At 40.5% G+C, this 17,349-nt stretch overlaps 1 protein-coding gene across 5 annotated transcripts in view; it reads right to left on the bottom strand.

Moving 5' to 3' along the window:
* Positions 1 to 244: 244 nt before the first annotated feature.
* Positions 245 to 17,349, bottom strand: part of pde4ca (phosphodiesterase 4C, cAMP-specific a) — a 45,285-nt gene continuing 28,180 nt past the window's right edge. For 4 of the 5 annotated variants that reach the window (XM_063885254.1, XM_063885258.1, XM_063885256.1 and 1 more), the window contains exons 2-16: positions 11,547 to 11,738; positions 10,314 to 10,358; positions 9,701 to 9,737; positions 8,889 to 8,962; positions 8,728 to 8,780; positions 7,950 to 8,062; positions 5,828 to 5,921; positions 5,516 to 5,688; positions 5,318 to 5,416; positions 5,020 to 5,184; positions 4,798 to 4,897; positions 4,488 to 4,642; positions 4,281 to 4,403; positions 3,728 to 3,910; positions 245 to 3,619 (exon numbers count right to left, since the gene is read on the bottom strand). In XM_063885254.1, the coding sequence (XP_063741324.1) occupies positions 3,113 to 3,619; positions 3,728 to 3,910; positions 4,281 to 4,403; positions 4,488 to 4,642; positions 4,798 to 4,897; positions 5,020 to 5,184; positions 5,318 to 5,416; positions 5,516 to 5,688; positions 5,828 to 5,921; positions 7,950 to 8,062; positions 8,728 to 8,780; positions 8,889 to 8,962; positions 9,701 to 9,737; positions 10,314 to 10,358; positions 11,547 to 11,738 (2,113 nt within the window). In that variant the 3' untranslated portion in view covers positions 245 to 3,112. The remainder of the gene's footprint in view (positions 3,620 to 3,727; positions 3,911 to 4,280; positions 4,404 to 4,487; positions 4,643 to 4,797; positions 4,898 to 5,019; positions 5,185 to 5,317; positions 5,417 to 5,515; positions 5,689 to 5,827; positions 5,922 to 7,949; positions 8,063 to 8,727; positions 8,781 to 8,888; positions 8,963 to 9,700; positions 9,738 to 10,313; positions 10,359 to 11,546; positions 11,739 to 17,349) is intronic. The other variant, XM_063885255.1, reaches the window with a different exon arrangement.

The following is a 17,349-nucleotide window of genomic DNA, read 5'->3' as shown; positions in this document are numbered from 1 at the left end:
ATCCCCTTTGGTGTTATGTTATCACTGATATCCTATTATTGTGTTATATTCATTACAGTTGCATAATCATATGCAGTTTTCTTACCGTTGGTATGTTTTTAAAAAAAAAAACCATTTCTTGTTGTTTAATCTATAGGAATGCATTATATTTCATGTGACTTTCTTATGATTTACTATCAGCAAGATGCTTCCTTTTTGGAGGTTGTTTTAGTTTCCTCTTAAAGTTAAAGACAAAGACATCACAGAGTGAATAGTTTTTTCCTTTATTGGCATACAGTTCTAGTTGGAGAGAGGGCTAACACACCCACAGTTAAACAGCAGAGTTTGGATTGTCAAAGCTGCAAAGTCTTCATGAACAATATTTATAAAATCTCTAAGAACAGAAAAACTGATCTAGGAGGACTTGAGGCCGTATGACTCTATTATCTTCACTATATATCAAAGAAGTCTCAGATCAGCACACTTACTGTAAGATCATTAATGAATATGTGATCAGATGTTTGAAACAAAGGAAGACAGGAGATGAGAGATGTTTCAGAAATCTGTCACTAAGCTATTTTTATACCAAGAAAAACATGAAGGTGAACATTTTTGCTTATGTATAATGTTATTCTCAGACATAAAGAAATAAAAAGAGAAGAACAAAAAAAGCTGAGTTATAGTCGACATCTGTCCTGTGTGACCTTCTCACACATAAGTACTAAACCTCAGACTAAAAAAAGACAACCATTCCATCGTTTCTGACAGGTAATACAGAAATAATAAATAAACTGTACATGAAGAACTGTGAGGAAAATGTACAAAATCAAACAATTAGTGACATGCAGAGACAGAATGAATCCTGGCATGTTGTGCTGGTTGAGCTGTTGTTAGATAGTCCTTAGTGTCGAAGGCATCCTTGAGTGTTTGTCTGTTTGGTGATGTTTATGGCTACAGAAAGGATTGCACATGTTTTACTCCAGCATGTAAGTGAACAGATCTATAACCAGAAGAAAAAAAAAATCCCAAGTTTGAAGGTAAGGCGTTCAGCTCGTTCACACATTCAAACAAAACATTTTTCACTCTGTTTTATGGTTATAAAATAAAACAAGTTTCTCCACAGGTCAAGTTCTGTAAGATCTCTATATTCTTCTTTAAATCCTGCAGCCAACGTCGTGCATTTCAACAGAACGCCTCTTTTTTTCATACAGTCAATTATAAAAAGAACAAAAAAACTACTTCAGTCCCTGCGACATCCGACCTTTAAGAGCTGTAGTGGTGCAGCCCGTGCAATTCAACTCAACCACCAGTCCATTAGCCATCAGAAGAACAGTGAAACAGTCACTATACATGTTAAACTTTACTGGAAGTGCAGAACTGTAAAAGTACCATACAAAGTGCTTTGGTTTATTCTTAGCAAATACATCAAAAAAGTCAACCCAGTCATTCACTCGCACACAATAAAACAAAACACTGTATTAAGACATTATCAGTTTCAGTTACCGTTAGAACTGGAGTTAAAAAATAAAATGTAACAGAGACGCTCGGGTCAGATTGGCACACAGTGTGCTACAATCAACCAACTTTATCAGTCATGGATGGAAAGTAGCCAGTGGCAAAATGGAAATTACAGTACGGGTTGTGTCATGCTTGCTTGGCACTTGTTTGTCATTGACTATGTCCCTGTGAAGAGCAAAATATTGATCAATGAGAAAAAAAAAGAAGAAAAAAATTCTGGCACATCCATCCTGCTTTGTTTGTTTTCTACAGTTACAATGATGCTGACGTCTGTCTTTGCAACCCTTGTGCTTGGATGCTTTGTGACAAGTATGTAGTGACCATAATGGATTTGTATGGATGGTTTGACACAGTTTGTAGGTGTACCGTAGCGTTTAGTTTTTGCGTGATGTCTCCGCTGGTAGCTTTGCAGCCCTTGCATAGCTGTTTTTAAGTCAACAGCCTTCAATCTGTTCATGTTTTGCTTCAACCCCAACTGTAAAGTGCTCAACTTGAAGGGAAACCTATTAAAACGGGTGCCAAATATTAAGAACGCAAGAATTAGTGGATTGAAATAAAAGAAAATCTGTCAAAATAGCAACAAAACTGAAACATTACTGATATTTGGGGTAGTCACTACAGTTCAATGGGTTTCGAATATAGGCCTATGCAAAGTTTCATCATTTTCCTCCAATGCCAGAGCTTTAATTCCACATGTCAACACTGGGAGGCACTACATGCACAGCCTACATAGCTGGATTGAATTCCTGACTGAATAACACCACGCTGACCCCGGCTCATTATTGTCACTGACAATATCATAGTTTAGGTTTATAAAAATGGAAATAGTGAGCCTGAAAACCTAAAAAACTTCAAAATATGATTTACTGCCAGCCATTTATAGCAAACTACTGTTTACTGAACATAATTAAATAGGCTGTGCAAGCTGAAATAAGTGCTACGTATACAATAATAGTGAGAGTGGCACTAAAAATGTTTGCTACATTTAAAATGACTGCATAAAACCATGCATAGCTCTTTTCTGCCATTACTTTGTCTACACTACTTTGAAGTCTGCTATTTACTGTACTTTCATTGAATGCAATTCAATGGACCTAAATAAAAGACAACAAAATAAACAAAATAAGAACTAAGAAGGCAGGGAAAAACCCTGTAAGGTTTGGCAAGATGTCTTAAAAGGTATTTTCACGCTCATTCATCACTTCCTCACTTTCTTCACAAAGAGGAAGACAGTTCTGTCCTTGTTGAAGTAGACCTTGGGTTGGCTGGTAAAAGGGAAGTTTTAGTTTTTAAACTTCTCATCCTCGCTGTAGAACTTCGTCCACAGTCCACAATACATAGAGGACAGTTCAGAAACTTGGTTTCCTGTCCTCAATTCAAACGTCCATCTGTCTCTCTCCAGTGCAAGTGACTGCTGGGTAAAACTGCAGCATTTCTAACACCCCCCACATCCACCCGCACTTACTTACTCCCCACCAGAGGTTTGCTATTATCCTGTTCGCAGGAACCAAAGGTGGTGGTGTTTGGTTGGAGTGGGAGAAAGGGAGTCAAGAGGAGGCACCGAGATCACTAACATAAACAAAAAGGCCAAAAGAAATATAACTTTAGGCGGTTGCTATGTCCCTAGTCTGAAGCGTGGGACTCCAGAGACACCTTCCTTCTCTGTTTCTCTTTCTTCTGCCATTTCTTTATCAGAGTCTAATGAAAACGTTCTGACTGAATCAGTGGTGAGCTTTCTGGTGAGCAGGCGAGTCGTAGAAGAAACTGAATCCAATCCGCTGCCAGAATCGCTTCTGGAGAGTTCGGCCCCCCGACTGCTGCTGTACCTCTCCTCTTGCTCGGGCAGACTCTCGTTGTCAGACTCTCCCTCCTCTTCCAAGGTCAGCTCAAACTGGAACTTATCGGCCGAAATAGAGCCGCCGCCCCCACCGAGTGCTGAGGCTTCCCCGGTGTGGGCTCCCTCCTCAGGGCCCTCTGGGTGGGGGGAGGGGCTGTGGGGGATCATGCTCTGGTACCACTCTCTGTTATCCTCCAGTGTGTCCAGGATCTCCTGAGCATCTGGGTGCACAAGGTCGGCCCACGTCTCCCACAGAGGATGCACAATGTAGTCAATGAAACCCACCTAAAGAGTGAGACAAAAAGTGTTTTTTTGAGTTCCCTTCTTGTTAAATTATCTCCACTTTGGCTAAATCTTTATTTTTTGTTAAATATTTCAGCTTAAATATTATACCTGGTTCTTTTCTATTGAGGCGTTGTGTTTGTCACACATGGGGCTGATCTCCATGCCCTTATCTCTCTCCCTGTCTCCCTGGGTGAAAAACTCCACCATGATGCGATCTGTCCACTGCCGGTACAGCTCGAGTGGCTTGGTGGGGTTGCTCAGGTCTGCACAGTGCACCATGTTCTGAAGGACCTACGGTAAAATAAAAATAAAAACCTTTAAAAAATAGTAAACAACTTAAAAAGGTGGTGACTAATTGTTATCAGAGAGTTGCCAATTTCACCGCTAGTGTAACTTAGTGAGCAGTTTGGTGTTAAGTACGTAGTGCGCAGTCAGTTTTTCAGCTTTTATGTTGAAACACCTTCCTGCTGGGAACATGGTTGATAAGACCGGTGAAAATGGACCAAAACAGTTAAGTTGGAAGTTGTAAAAAACAAATCAATGAGAGGGAAGAGGCTATAATGCTCTGTAATACTAAGGTAAACTACAAAATAAAGTATGTCATATTTAATGTGAACATATTAAAACTCTTACAATTAATAATGGGCAAATGTTTTGTTACCTGTATGCGGTCTGAGTAGTTGTCCAGCAGTAGGACTCCTAGACTGGTGACTTTCTTGGTCTCAACCATGGTTTTCAGGTCTGCCAGTAGGTTCATGTGTTTAGACATATCTGTAGCCAGCACCTATAGATAAGGCAATCAGATTTAAAAAGATTGTTTGAACAATCCCTGAAGTCAGAAAGGTCGCAATTATGTCTTGAATCTTACCATATCAATGACCATTTTGCGCAGCGACTGCCTCTGCTTTTTGCTCAGGTTCTGAAAGATATCACAATTATCTTCCTGCAGAAGCTTGAAGCCTACAGCCAGGTGGTGATTTTCCAGCACCGAGGAGTCATTGTACATCAAGGCCAGCTCTGAGTCTGAATGCAAAAACCGAAACATTTACAGACAGCACTGTAAAACATAAAAACTGGGAAACACAAATCTACACAAACACGTGTATGCAGTTACCTTACATTCAGTTAAACACACTCACACACTTTCACATAACGACTGTGGAGGTATTAAAACTCACTGGTGTTGATGAGAAACTGATTGGAAACTCCAGGGTGATCCACATCATGGATGCCGCTTGCAAACAGAGCGGCGAGGATCTCCAGATCAGTAAACACAGCCTGGGATGAGACAAGAAGGCAGGGAACAAAACTGTGAACTTTTGTTTGTGTCCTATCGTTTTGTGTTAATAATAATGGAAGTAAGAATCAGATATTTCTCTTGGTGAAATTACGAACCCTACCTCCAGAGCAGGCGTTGACAATAAGACGTGCGTGGACTGGACCACGTCTGCAGCATGGATGTTGTTGTGGTAGGCCGTGTCTGAATGGTAATGATCTTCCAAAGTCATCATGAAAGTAATGAAGGTGTCTGCAGGAATTTTAAAGGACTTCAGCAGGTCACGCTCCTGCAGCAGCAGGAGAGAAGGACAGTCATTCACTGTAAAGCTCAATCATTTACTAAAATGTTAGGACATTCATTCACATACTGTCTTGTCTCGTCAATTTATCGTTGCAAATTTTGACAAAGTGAAGTGTTACCTGGAAGACGCTGTACATGGTGACCGTGAGAGGGCGTTTCCCAGAATACTCAGAGACCTTGAAGATGTCGATACCCCATCTGTTTATGTCCTCCAGCTCCTGTCGTGGGACAACATAAACATCATTACAACATACTGTACCATGGAGAGTGAAATAAAAAATAACTGCAGACTGATTTGAGATGAACGAAGTGTCCACCTTGGCTAGGAGTCCTTCCTGGCTCGCGTTGACCCCAAATCGAGGGATGGTGGAGGGGGCGAGGCTGGGGCTGTGGGTGGCCTTCTTCACACCGCTGATCTGAGACATGGGCCGCTTCTTCTTGTCCTTCTCCTTGGCCGGCGGTGACATGATGTCCATGTCATGTTGCTTCTCTGTAGGATAAAGACAAACACATTGTTAACACGGCAGTCTCTTATTTATTACATTTTAAACGCTAACAATAACATACATTTATCTGTTTCATATCTGTACGTGCAGCAGGTGGATTGACCAAAGTGAAAGGTAGCTTACCGAGGAAGGTGCTTGAGATGAACTCAGACACCTGGTTCCCTGAACGGCTGGTTTCTGACAGCTGGGTGAGCTCTCGGTTCAGCATCCTCTTGAACTAAGGATAAACACACACACAAGTATCCATTAATCATATTATTTTTGGTCAAAAGAGACAGATTAGGACAGGTAACATCAACACCATCTATTTCTTTTCTAATCAGGAGAAACTGTTGAATGCCATTAGGGTTTACATCCTGTTCTTTATGTCCATGGGTCTGAAATATTACCCTCAGGTGTATGTACAGAGAGGTCAACTAAATTGCGTCATGCCACGAAGCAACTCACAAACATTTTATTCCCCTGTGCTTGAAGGCAGAAGATCCTCTTGAATAATAGCTAACTTACAGGAACTCATTACCAGAAGTCACTTTGACAACTACAATCATCTATAAATATACCCAGAATAGTTACACCAACAACATGTAGATGCTTTCTTTGAAGCATATGCATGTGGGTTTTTTTTTCTCATTCACAAAGTGCAATAGCCATGTACACATAAATCACATCATACTAGTTGTAGTCAGCTGCACCCAAACACTTGCAGAAATCTAATTGAAGAGTCTCAGAGAGAGTCCACTGTCACAGAGCCAGCAGTTCTATACTTTTTCAAAGAAGGAGCAACATGTGAGCAGCCTCATCCCCTCCCGCCCACATTACCCTTGCCTCCCCTTACCTGAATGAACATCCACGACACAGTGATGAAATAACTCTCTTCTGGCATTTCAGCGCAAAGTCGAGCATGGGAGCAAAAATAAAACTGAGTGAAAAAGCTGAGCTTTCTGATCCTCCTAAGGGAAGGGATTCTTGGTGCTCCTAAACTGATGGACTGAGCAGAATCCAAAGCGAGCAGGCAGTCCACTAGAGGAAGCTTTGATCAGTACGAGCTGAACAGATGGAAATACAAAGAAAACTGTTCAGATTTCCACGGAAAAAGGAGAAGAGAGTGGAAGCATAGCAGCAGGACTGCTGAGGGATGCGAGGATGCTAGGCAGAGAAGCCTGTGCTCCCCCTGACTCTCCCTTATTCACTCAGTTACTGCCTGCTCCTCTATGTGTGTAAACACAGGCAGAACGAGGTACTCTAATCTCCGCCTCCTTCCAAAAATGCCTAAGAATAGAAGCCAATCAGACGCCTGCTGCAGCAGCGGCCAGGACAGACAGAGGGCCCTCATTGGTGGGGGGATGCACACAGTGGGCAGGGCTGAGTGTGACGGAGGCAGAGGTTGTGAGACACACCATGTGCACCAAGTTTGAAGTAGACAAGGAGGAAAAGCTCTGAAAGGATCGAGTGGGGGATTTCATTCATGAAGCCAAAATTAAAAATAGTACCCAAATCGAACTTTTGTTATGAACATTGTAAACAAATTATTTGGGCACAAAAAAGGCTTCCTAAGCATAATTAAAATGACATGTTAATGAGTATAAATAAGCTCAAGCTGAATAAGAAAAAGAAAAATTGAACTTTGTGCATTTATTCTTTCTAAAATTGGTGACCCAACTTTAAACTTAATTTACTATGTTGTAACATCTGAATGGACTTAAATGAGCATTTCCTCAACTGAACTATTTAAAGATTTTATATTTCAACACTCCGTAGAGTTCTCACTCTGAATTTTAGGAGTCATTCAAGATCTTTATTAAACAAAACTGAGTTGCAAAGCAGTGTTTACCCCGGCATGGATTGAAGCTGCTCACGATCTGGAGATATGTATCATATATAGAATGTGGAATGTGTGTGTGTGTGTGTGTGTAAACATGAAGAGCCTGTACATATTGTGTGGGCGTTCTAATTGAAGAATAACCAAGCCTGGATGAACGGATGTGGGGGATGCCGTTTTATCTTTAGCTCCCCCTGCCTCATTTCATTTCTCTGCAGATGTGTGGGGGGAGGAGTGTGTCTAGTCACTATTTGCATGCATGAAACCAATCCGCTCATTCATTAAACCAGCCCCCTCTCCCATGTGTTGATGGATGGAAGACTCTCTTCATATTTTCATGATGGTTTCTTTTTGTATGAGTGATCTTTCAGATTTGTTTCATGATGCTGAGGGCTCGCTTTGTGCTAATGTATTTTTTTGAAGTACCTTGTTGGAAGCCATCTCACTGACAGAGTGTCGAGTTTTCAGCGTCTCAAGTTGTTCCAGACACCAGTCCAGCTCATCCAGAGTCTCTATGGCCAGCTGCTGGTGCGGCTCCTCTGTACATCACAAATGTAGTAAGGAATTATGGGAAAGTTACAACTCCTAGAGACTGCTCACATTTAGTTTGAATTACAAAATGTTGTTGAACTGAAACTTAAAATGAGATGTTTCTTTCTGTTATTGTTGATTGAGAAATCGAAATACATACAGTATATATGTAGTTGTGGAAGGCAACTATAATGTACACATTTACTAACTACACATTTGAGTTTATTTAAGTATTATTCTTAATTCCACTTTGTCCATGTATTTCACTACATTTTCTAGTAACCAGTTACATATGAGCTAGATTTTAGGTACAACAGTAAAACACTGCCTACATCAATAATGATGATAATAGTAATATTTGTGCACGTAAACAGGGTCCACCAGTGTAGTCAATACTTTCACTTTTTATACTTTCGATGCCCGATTTTAAGGGAGCATTTTTACATTGTTCTATTGAAATGTTACTTATGTAAATAATCTGAATACCAACCCACCTCGCTTACCCACCACTGGATTTGGGAATAACATTGGTTCACTAATTTATCTCTGTGATGTGTCACTAGTAACACGAAGTGAAGCATGATAATGCCCTTCTCTCAGTCTTTCTGACCAGAGTCAGTGTTGATAATGGGATATTGATAAGTAAACGGCCCGTTCTGACATCAGTACCGACCTGCGAGGCTGGTCTTGCACATGGATGGTGGATTGTTGCCTGAGGATCGTGTCCTGCAGACAGAAACCATACAAAGTATAATCCTACTGTAACTACAGCATGATTATATTTATACTTGTGTGGCAGTAAAATTGTCAGAATATTCCTTTTTTAAGACCTACTTGCTTGCTGTACGATCTTGCTGGCCAGTTATGACGGCAAAGTTACCTCGGACTGTCCTCAGGCTGGCGAGGACCTAACAGATAAGAACAAGAGATTGGATGCACAAGATAATCATCATCATCATCATCATCATCATGTGACGCACATTTTATTTCTGATACGCTGAAACCATACACGCCACTTAATCCATAGCCTTAAATACGAGCACATGCCTTCACTTAATTAATCTTGAACTAAATCTAGAAGTTTTTTTATGTGAAACTCTGACGAGCCTTGGCAATCAGATAATGCAGCTTTCATCCTCTAAGTTAAAGTGCTATGCAGGGGCATTCCTCTCCTCATTTCTAATGTTTTGATGGCATATCTGACAGCCCTGTATGTCATGTCTGTCGCTCCATCTTTAGCCAAACACTGACTCAGCAGCCAGAGTATCCGGTGTCCAGGCCTGACCCATGTAGCAGCCCTTATCAGCCAACATGCGTATTTAAACAGCATGATCAAGCAGTATTGGATTCAACGCTTGTGTAGTGTAACGTGAGCATAAGTGTGACGCACATCCCACGCAAGAGCCATGCAATGCTAGCGGGATGCCTGATCCTGTGGCGGGGCCAACATAATGCTGAGGGGCTCTTCCGATGAGGCAGTGAAGCCCGGTCTCGATACCATCTGGTCTTTATTTTAGACCTGCTGTCTTTAACTGACACGTGAACAGGATTTTCTTTTCATTTGACCATCTGGTAATATTCTCGATTGGCATATGATGAAAAAAAGCCCCCAAAGGTTTACTGAAAAAAGTTTTCAGAGGACTCACCTGTGCAAATGGTGTGACAATCATGTCTTCTGTATGTCTGCAATTCAGAACAGAATACAGAGGAGGAAAAGGCATGAAACACTGACTCGAGGAACAGTCTTTAAGCTCCTGAATTTAGATAATTCATCTGTGTTAGATAGAAAGGCTTCATAACTTTGTTAAGAAGATTTAAATAGAAACCAAATTACACCTGGTACCACTTCAGTACGAGGCAACCAGGGAGCCAGAGAATTCAAATGTTCCCACTCGGATATGCTCATTCATCACTGTTTTTGTCATCATCCTGTTCAAATGGAGCTAACATGTCATGCACTGTGTAAGATTGATGAGGAAACAGTTTAAGGAGGGTGGAAAGGTGGGTGATATAAGTTGGAACTGGTAAATATTCACAAGCAAATAAAAAACAGACTTGGTTGTCTCTTATCAAGCGCCACATGCAACAAAAGAGAACTGGGTGTCTTTGGGGGGGGGGGGGGGGGGGATCATAGGTGAATGGTTTAATATTTAGTGACGTTTGTCAGGAGGGAGGTGGAAAATAAAGCCATCGAGAAGGAATGCAAGAGAGGAGAGTCAGTGTTTTTATCCAATTAAATTTTTATCGTGTTCTTCTCACCGAGATGACAACCAGTTGACTTCCCAGTGCTTCAAGCTTTCTTCCCTTCAAAAACAGATAGGCAAGAGTCGATGAGGAGACCTGCGACTGCTTACTTTACAGACTTAAAGGTGTTCAGACATTATGAACTTTCTAGGGGACTGTTTTCAGAAACACATTGTAAACACAAAAGGGGAAAAATACTAACAACAGAATGTTGTATTTTGCCCATTTCTGTCTTGCATTTGAGATGGAAAAAACAGTTGGAAGAGCTAATGTTGGGGGGTAGATCAGTGGATTAAATACACACATTGAATCAACAGCCTGTTTGAAAGCAGCCCTAGTGAATGTGAAACACGAAAAGCGAAATTAACCTAAGGTAGACCCCTTTTACCGGTCCCTGTAGGAATTTGGTAGGAAAAAACACTTGCTTTTATACTAAGTCCTAGAATAGAAATTATGCCACTTAGGCAGTATAACGCATTGGCCTAAGAACCCAAAGAAAAAGGGCATATTAAAGGGTGTGTTTTCAGTTATTATTTAACATCACAAATACATGCAGACAGTTATTTATTACCAGATTTCCAGATTGCATCCATGCAATTTAGTTTAACTTAGAAAGATGTTAATCATAAAGCACTAACCTAACTCCAGTTACTAATTCGTTGTAGCTCAACGTCCTCCTAAACTGCTGAATTACACCTGCCTAAATAGATGGGCCTCAATAAATGGACTGTGCCATTCTCAGGAAACCAGAAGGGTGTTCACAAGAGCCAGTTCACTCAAGCTGCCCCTTCTTTAGTGGAGAAATGTTATCTTTGCCTGCAATGAACTATGGACTAGCCTGCAATTTAGAGAAAGGGATCCGTGTTTTTTGGACAGAGAAGCACTCAACATGTTTGAAGTTCTGTGATAAATGCTTAGGTTATGAAAGCATTTCTTCTTAAATGATATATAATTAACCTTTTGGTTGACTTTTGTTGATTTTTGTAGCCCAAAGCTGCAGGGTCTTAAGTTTGGGAATTTATCTTCTTCACTTTGTGTATTTGAACTGGACATGCCAAAGTAGGAACGAGAACTTTTCAGACACAGTTGAGGGGGGTGTAAATAAAGGTTGTCAAATCAAGAAAAACACATTTGGAGTACAAAGAAAATAATTATGAGTGATTGTGTATTGTGTAGTACAGTGTCCCCCATTGACAAAGCAGTGCCACATCAACAGTTTTAACACGGGAACGACTAAAACAGACTTACAGGTCACTGGCAGTGGAGGAGTTTCTGGAAGGACCTTTGGGTGAAAGGTCAAAGTCAGAGTCTGAGCGGTAGAGGAAAGATTCCCGTCGCTGGCTGTGAGGAAAGTTGGCCTGTAAGACCAGACCGGAGCTGGGGCTGGCCTGGGGGTCCAGAGGGCTACGCCCCACAGACAACCCATTCTCCACATCAAAACTAAAACAACAAGAGAGGGGGAGAGAATGTATTAAGTTTAGATAACTCAAAACACAGTTCATGGATTAACAAGCAGATTCATTCCACAGCATGAAAAGGAAACGAAAGGAGAAGAATCCATGCATCCTTCCTGGACATCCACTTCTTGAATAAGGTGTTGGTATTGTTAAACGAATAGAAAGTTAATGTTTTCTCATTATATAATAATCCTACAAAGACCACTGATTTGATCTGAAGCACATCGTTATAAGACAGTATGTCTGCACCAGGAAGCCTGTTGTCCTGTAATAATCTGCTTATGGCCATTTCTGTAACACATACAGTTTTGTGCTATGTTTGTATCATGTAGGAACAACTGGAATACTGATATAAATATAGAATAAACTAGTTTCAGTGAGAGCAGCAGGCAGTGTGGATGTGAGACAAATACATGGATCAATAAGGACTGATCCATAGACAACAGATTTCATTAGGCAATTCAAATATTAATATAAATCACTTGACCGCAGAGTGAGTAGTCTACTCCAGTTAAGAAAGTCTGATGCAGCTCCAGTAAGGATTATAGGGAGAAACACAATATGCCATTCTCCTAATCTAAAAATATAACACTCTTTCATCACTCTGTAACGCCATACAGCCAGTTTTATCTTTTTAACAGGAAATAGTGTATTTTAGAAAGGAAGCGTGACTAGTAATGCACAATATGAGATGTGAAAAGGACAAATTTAGGAGGGTTGCACAATGGATGTGACAGTGTGAAACATGTGGGATTGCAGTTATCACACTGATATATCCGACTATAGTAGACTAAAATCAGCATTGCATTTAAATGTGTCTGAAGGGAAAAAAATTAGACAGGAACCACAACAAGGGGTGTTGAGATATAAATAAAGAATTGTTTCTAATTCTGACAATTTTCCTGCTGTAGCTGAGCCATTGTAACTGATCAACAAAGCCACTCACATCAAGTCGATGATATTTAAAAATGAGAGCAGAAATCTCTCCGTTTGATACTTCTGGAGGTTTTTAAGCAATTCAAGAGAGACAGACCCAGGGCGAAAATGTGCTAAGTAATAAAAGGTTGGCCTGCAGAAAGCCAACATGGACACCAGGATGTGAACTTCATTAGAGGTGTGAAGCCTGAACAGGTAAAGAACATTCAGAGGAGGCCTGCAAGTGGTAAAGGAACATCTGGTATAAAATTAGCATCGGGGTATTGACGTGGGTTCATGAGAGTGCAGGTCTAAAAATAGCTCTGTATTCAGGTGAGGAGGACTTCCTCTTGATCAAACCTGATGCGACTACAGAGAAAAACACAAAATAAAGTCACGGCAAGGCATCTTTTTCTAGTCTGGGCACATTCTTGCCATAATCCACATCTCCGTTTTCCCACAGCCCCTGTGCAGACATGCAAACTTAAAGAGACTTCGTCAACCTGCAGCTCCCTTTGGCAACACGTCTCCTTTTCTAAACAGTCTGAGGAACTCCAGAGTAGAAATCTACGCTTTAGCAAAACAACCATTAGCAGAACGTGAAGGATTTCGGACAGGCAGGACACTAAGAAACACATTCGATCTTTTTAAAATAAATACAGCAGTGGAAAGGATATTCAAAAATAAAAATCCCTAAAATCCAAGGCAAACAAAAAACTGGAGTTACGGCTACAGGAGTATAAACTGGAGATGTCTGTTGTTGATAAGTGTGGGAAATATTGAAACTACACTGAAAAAACCATCTTTTTTATCAAGTACAATTCCTGGACAGAGTACTGCATAACATAGAACACTAAATACTCTGCTGCTACTCACCATTTCATTTGATTATAACTTTGTAACAGTACATTGTTATGTTTAGTGGGTAATATGTTCACGATATTAGTTTGACATGTTCAACATGTGCTAATTAGAACTGAACACTACATAAACAACTGATGGAAAAGTAATTATTCTGCAAGTATTGGACAAATTAACAATAAGGATGATGAGATAAAGGATCTCCAAAATATTAAGATTCATCATGAAGGGGAAGTGAATGTCTGCATCACATTTCAATGCAACATCCAACAGATATTCAACTCAAAACCACAATGTTAACCTCATGGAAGAGCTAAAGGAAATTACCATCCTGATGTCTTTGTGCCATACCATCCGATAGTTGATGAGATAGTTCAGTTAGCCTTACTTACAGTGTCAATATATTTGATTCCATTGAAAAATCCAGGCTTGCAGCTTCATACAATAACATATCTAATAGTAGGTGTGCTCCAAAAGCAACATGCAAGCACCCTGTTCATTCTTCTATGCACTCCATCCTCTGGTGCCCCTCCCCTCCCCACCCTGCTACTCTCCTCAGATGCTGCATGAGGACAAGACACGTTGTGATACTGGTTGTTACGTAACACTGAACAGAAGCCCCCATCCCTCCATTCAAGTGGCAGATTAAGACTCACTGAGGGCACTATACGTAGCCAAGGAGAGGAGTCGAAGGAAGGGAGGGCCGACAGCGTGATGAGGGGTAAAATAGGGAAAAGCACGAGACAAGCACACGAGTGCTTTTAGGTCTTAATTGTTCACCGAGTGACTGGATCGAGCTGTCAGGGTTTATGCCTGCAAATGTGTTTTCCACTTTGTGTATCACAGATGTGAAGATAATCAATAATCTTTACAGAAAAGATCAAAGCATGTGCCACCTTACACTATGTTTCATTCTGATCTGTAAGAACACCTATCCTCTCAGTTACTACAAGCACACATGTAGCTGTGAGCCACACCCACTCCTTTACTCTTCACTCTGTTCCCTCTATCTGTCTTGTTTGTCCCCTCTAATGATGCTGCACGCTCTGACCAGAGACTTGTTTCTATTTTTATTCCTGCACGACGCTCCCGCCTCTCTGCAGCTAAATTTAGCCTGCTCACACATGGGGAGTATACCGATAGAGGCAACGAAGCAGCCAAAAATAGATTGTCAGGTAGAATACAGAGCCACCCCCTCCCTTTCTGTTCTCCCTCTGCATCGCAGAACAGCACATTTCTTCCCTTCATTTATGAATATGTATGGAGAAGATTCTATTTGAAGCCAATGCCAAGCTAAAATTAGATCACAGATCAAAATATCGCCCACGTATTTCCCGCGTTGCTATTTCCTTGTCGTTCTCAGGGAAGTGAGCATAGAGTCATTACTTGCTCATGACACTTGAATATTCACTTTTACACACAGACAGACAGACACACAGACAGACAGACACACAGACAGACACACAGACAGACAGACACACAGACACACACGCGCACACACACACACACACACACACACACACACACACACACACACACACACACACACACACACACACACACACACACACACACACACACACACACACACACACACACATACACACTATTATTATTATTATTATTATTATTATACTATATTATACAAAATATAGACTAGACAACAATAATGAATTAAAAACCCATACTATTTACAGTATGTGAAGATTAATTGTGTGTTTGGTTTATTTTGTATAGGAATATGTCAGAGCGATGTTCTCAGTTTTGTTATTGTTGGTGTATGCAAATTATATTTACATCATATTTATGTTGCTGTCTAGACCCACTGTAAATAGGTAAAGTGTTCGGATGAAATGGTTTTCTTTTTCTAGAATTGAATCTCATATTTTATTGTATTCCATGCTCATACAATCACACAGAAAATAAATAGCAGGGGTTAATATATTTTTGTGACCAATGTTGATAGAGTGAATGTGCTCCCAATGTGAAACAGAAAAACGGCCATTGTGCTCTAAGCATACACTTCATAATATGCACAGTAAATATGTCAACTGAGGCCTTCTGTGTTTTTAAAGGTTCAAAGGTCAGTATTAAGGCTAACCGTGCACGTTGTCCGGACAGGAAGCTCCCACACCACGACTGTTTGTATATCTGGACTTCATATATGGCTCTATTGTCTTTCGGTTTTTCACATGCCAGTTAAACCCACTCCTCTCTTCAGTCCTTTCCCCGCTCTCATTTTAGTCTCAGCCGCAATAAATGACAATAAAATAACTTAATGGTGTACATTTTTTTATATTCCTGTTGAGTAGAGCATGTTGTTTAACTATACCAGATAAGCATGTTGGTGAGTGATGGCTGAAATGTATAGTAGATGCTGTCTGAGGAAATCTTCTCAAGGACTCTGAGGACAGAGTCCCTCTACTGGGCTTTGGTGAAATTGCAATAGCTGGCAAATGTGAATATTCAAATGTAGACTGTGAAAATGTACTGTCGAGCTGAAATAATATCATCACCGATTACTCAGATGACAAACACTTCATTAGCAACAGATTTGATAACAGATTTAGAAATGTTTCCAAAAACAAACAAAAAATGTTGAACATTTCCAACGGCCTCTGAGATAAGAACATGTATTTGTCTGATTTGATATTTAATTGAATATCTTTTGGTTTAAACAGTTTAGAGGGGGGGACCCCATTTATCACAACATGTCACACTAGGGAAAATGGATGCAAAATGCCAAATAAATGTATTCAATAAATCAAACTGTTTTCCACTGTCAAATACTCACTTATGTTAAAGTGAATCCACTTATAATACCTCAAATGTTTTAGGTTTTAGTTACAATTTGAAACATAGTTTTGTAAAACAATTACACATAATGATCTTTTATCAAGATACAAGTTAAAATAAAAACTTTAATAGATGATAATATTGAGACTTAAGAAGAAGAAATCCATCATAAAAGATAACAAGCAATCTGAAACACATTCCACTCCTGTGATACTGTATATGTTTAAATAGATCCATCCTGATTTGGCATCTGCATTCGCACATGGGGCTCACATCTGCCTTAAAGGCACTGCACAGACACAGACACAGACACAGACACAGACACACACACACACACACACACACACACACACACACACACACACACACACACACACACACACACACACACACACACACACACACACACACACACACACACACACACACACACACCTGATTACTTTCTAAAGACCAAACTGCAGCCAACATTCTTGGGCACCATAAAGCCCAAAAAGAAAAAGTGTATAGAGCGAGGTGTGTTACAGCGTTTGTTATTTAAGTGGCTGGCTGGTAGGAAGTGTGATTGATGGTAAACTGTCAGTGGTCCTGTTACTCGACACCTCGCCTGCGTCACCGCCTGTCACGGCAACGTCAATCCCATCTGGGGAGCATTAAAATACAGGAGCTACGGGGCAGAGCAAGCCAGAGAGGGAGAGAGGAGATAGGCCTGTAAACCAGGGCAAGCTGTCATCTGAACCTTCATTCATCACTCCCAGGCCTTTGCTGTGAAACAGCCAGATGTAGAGTTTGTTACACCAGAGCCGACTCGCAGACCGGTTCAGATATTCAAAAGAAATTTACTGTAAACTGAGGTAATGAATACATGTAACCTATATCTCATTTATTGACGCTTCAAAGTATTAAAATAATCTCTATAACGTGACAATGACTGTGTTTAAAGCAGTAAATGAAGATTTGGGCGGCAGAACTCAAACTTTTTCTTACCTGCTGTGGTGTTTAAGCTTTATAGTCTAGGCGGT

Source organism: Eleginops maclovinus, chromosome 6 (assembly GCF_036324505.1).
Source record: "Eleginops maclovinus isolate JMC-PN-2008 ecotype Puerto Natales chromosome 6, JC_Emac_rtc_rv5, whole genome shotgun sequence".
Lineage (NCBI taxonomy): Eukaryota > Metazoa > Chordata > Actinopteri > Perciformes > Eleginopidae > Eleginops > Eleginops maclovinus.
Note: the sequence above shows the minus strand (reverse complement) of the source record. Positions and strands in the feature narration are given on the sequence as shown.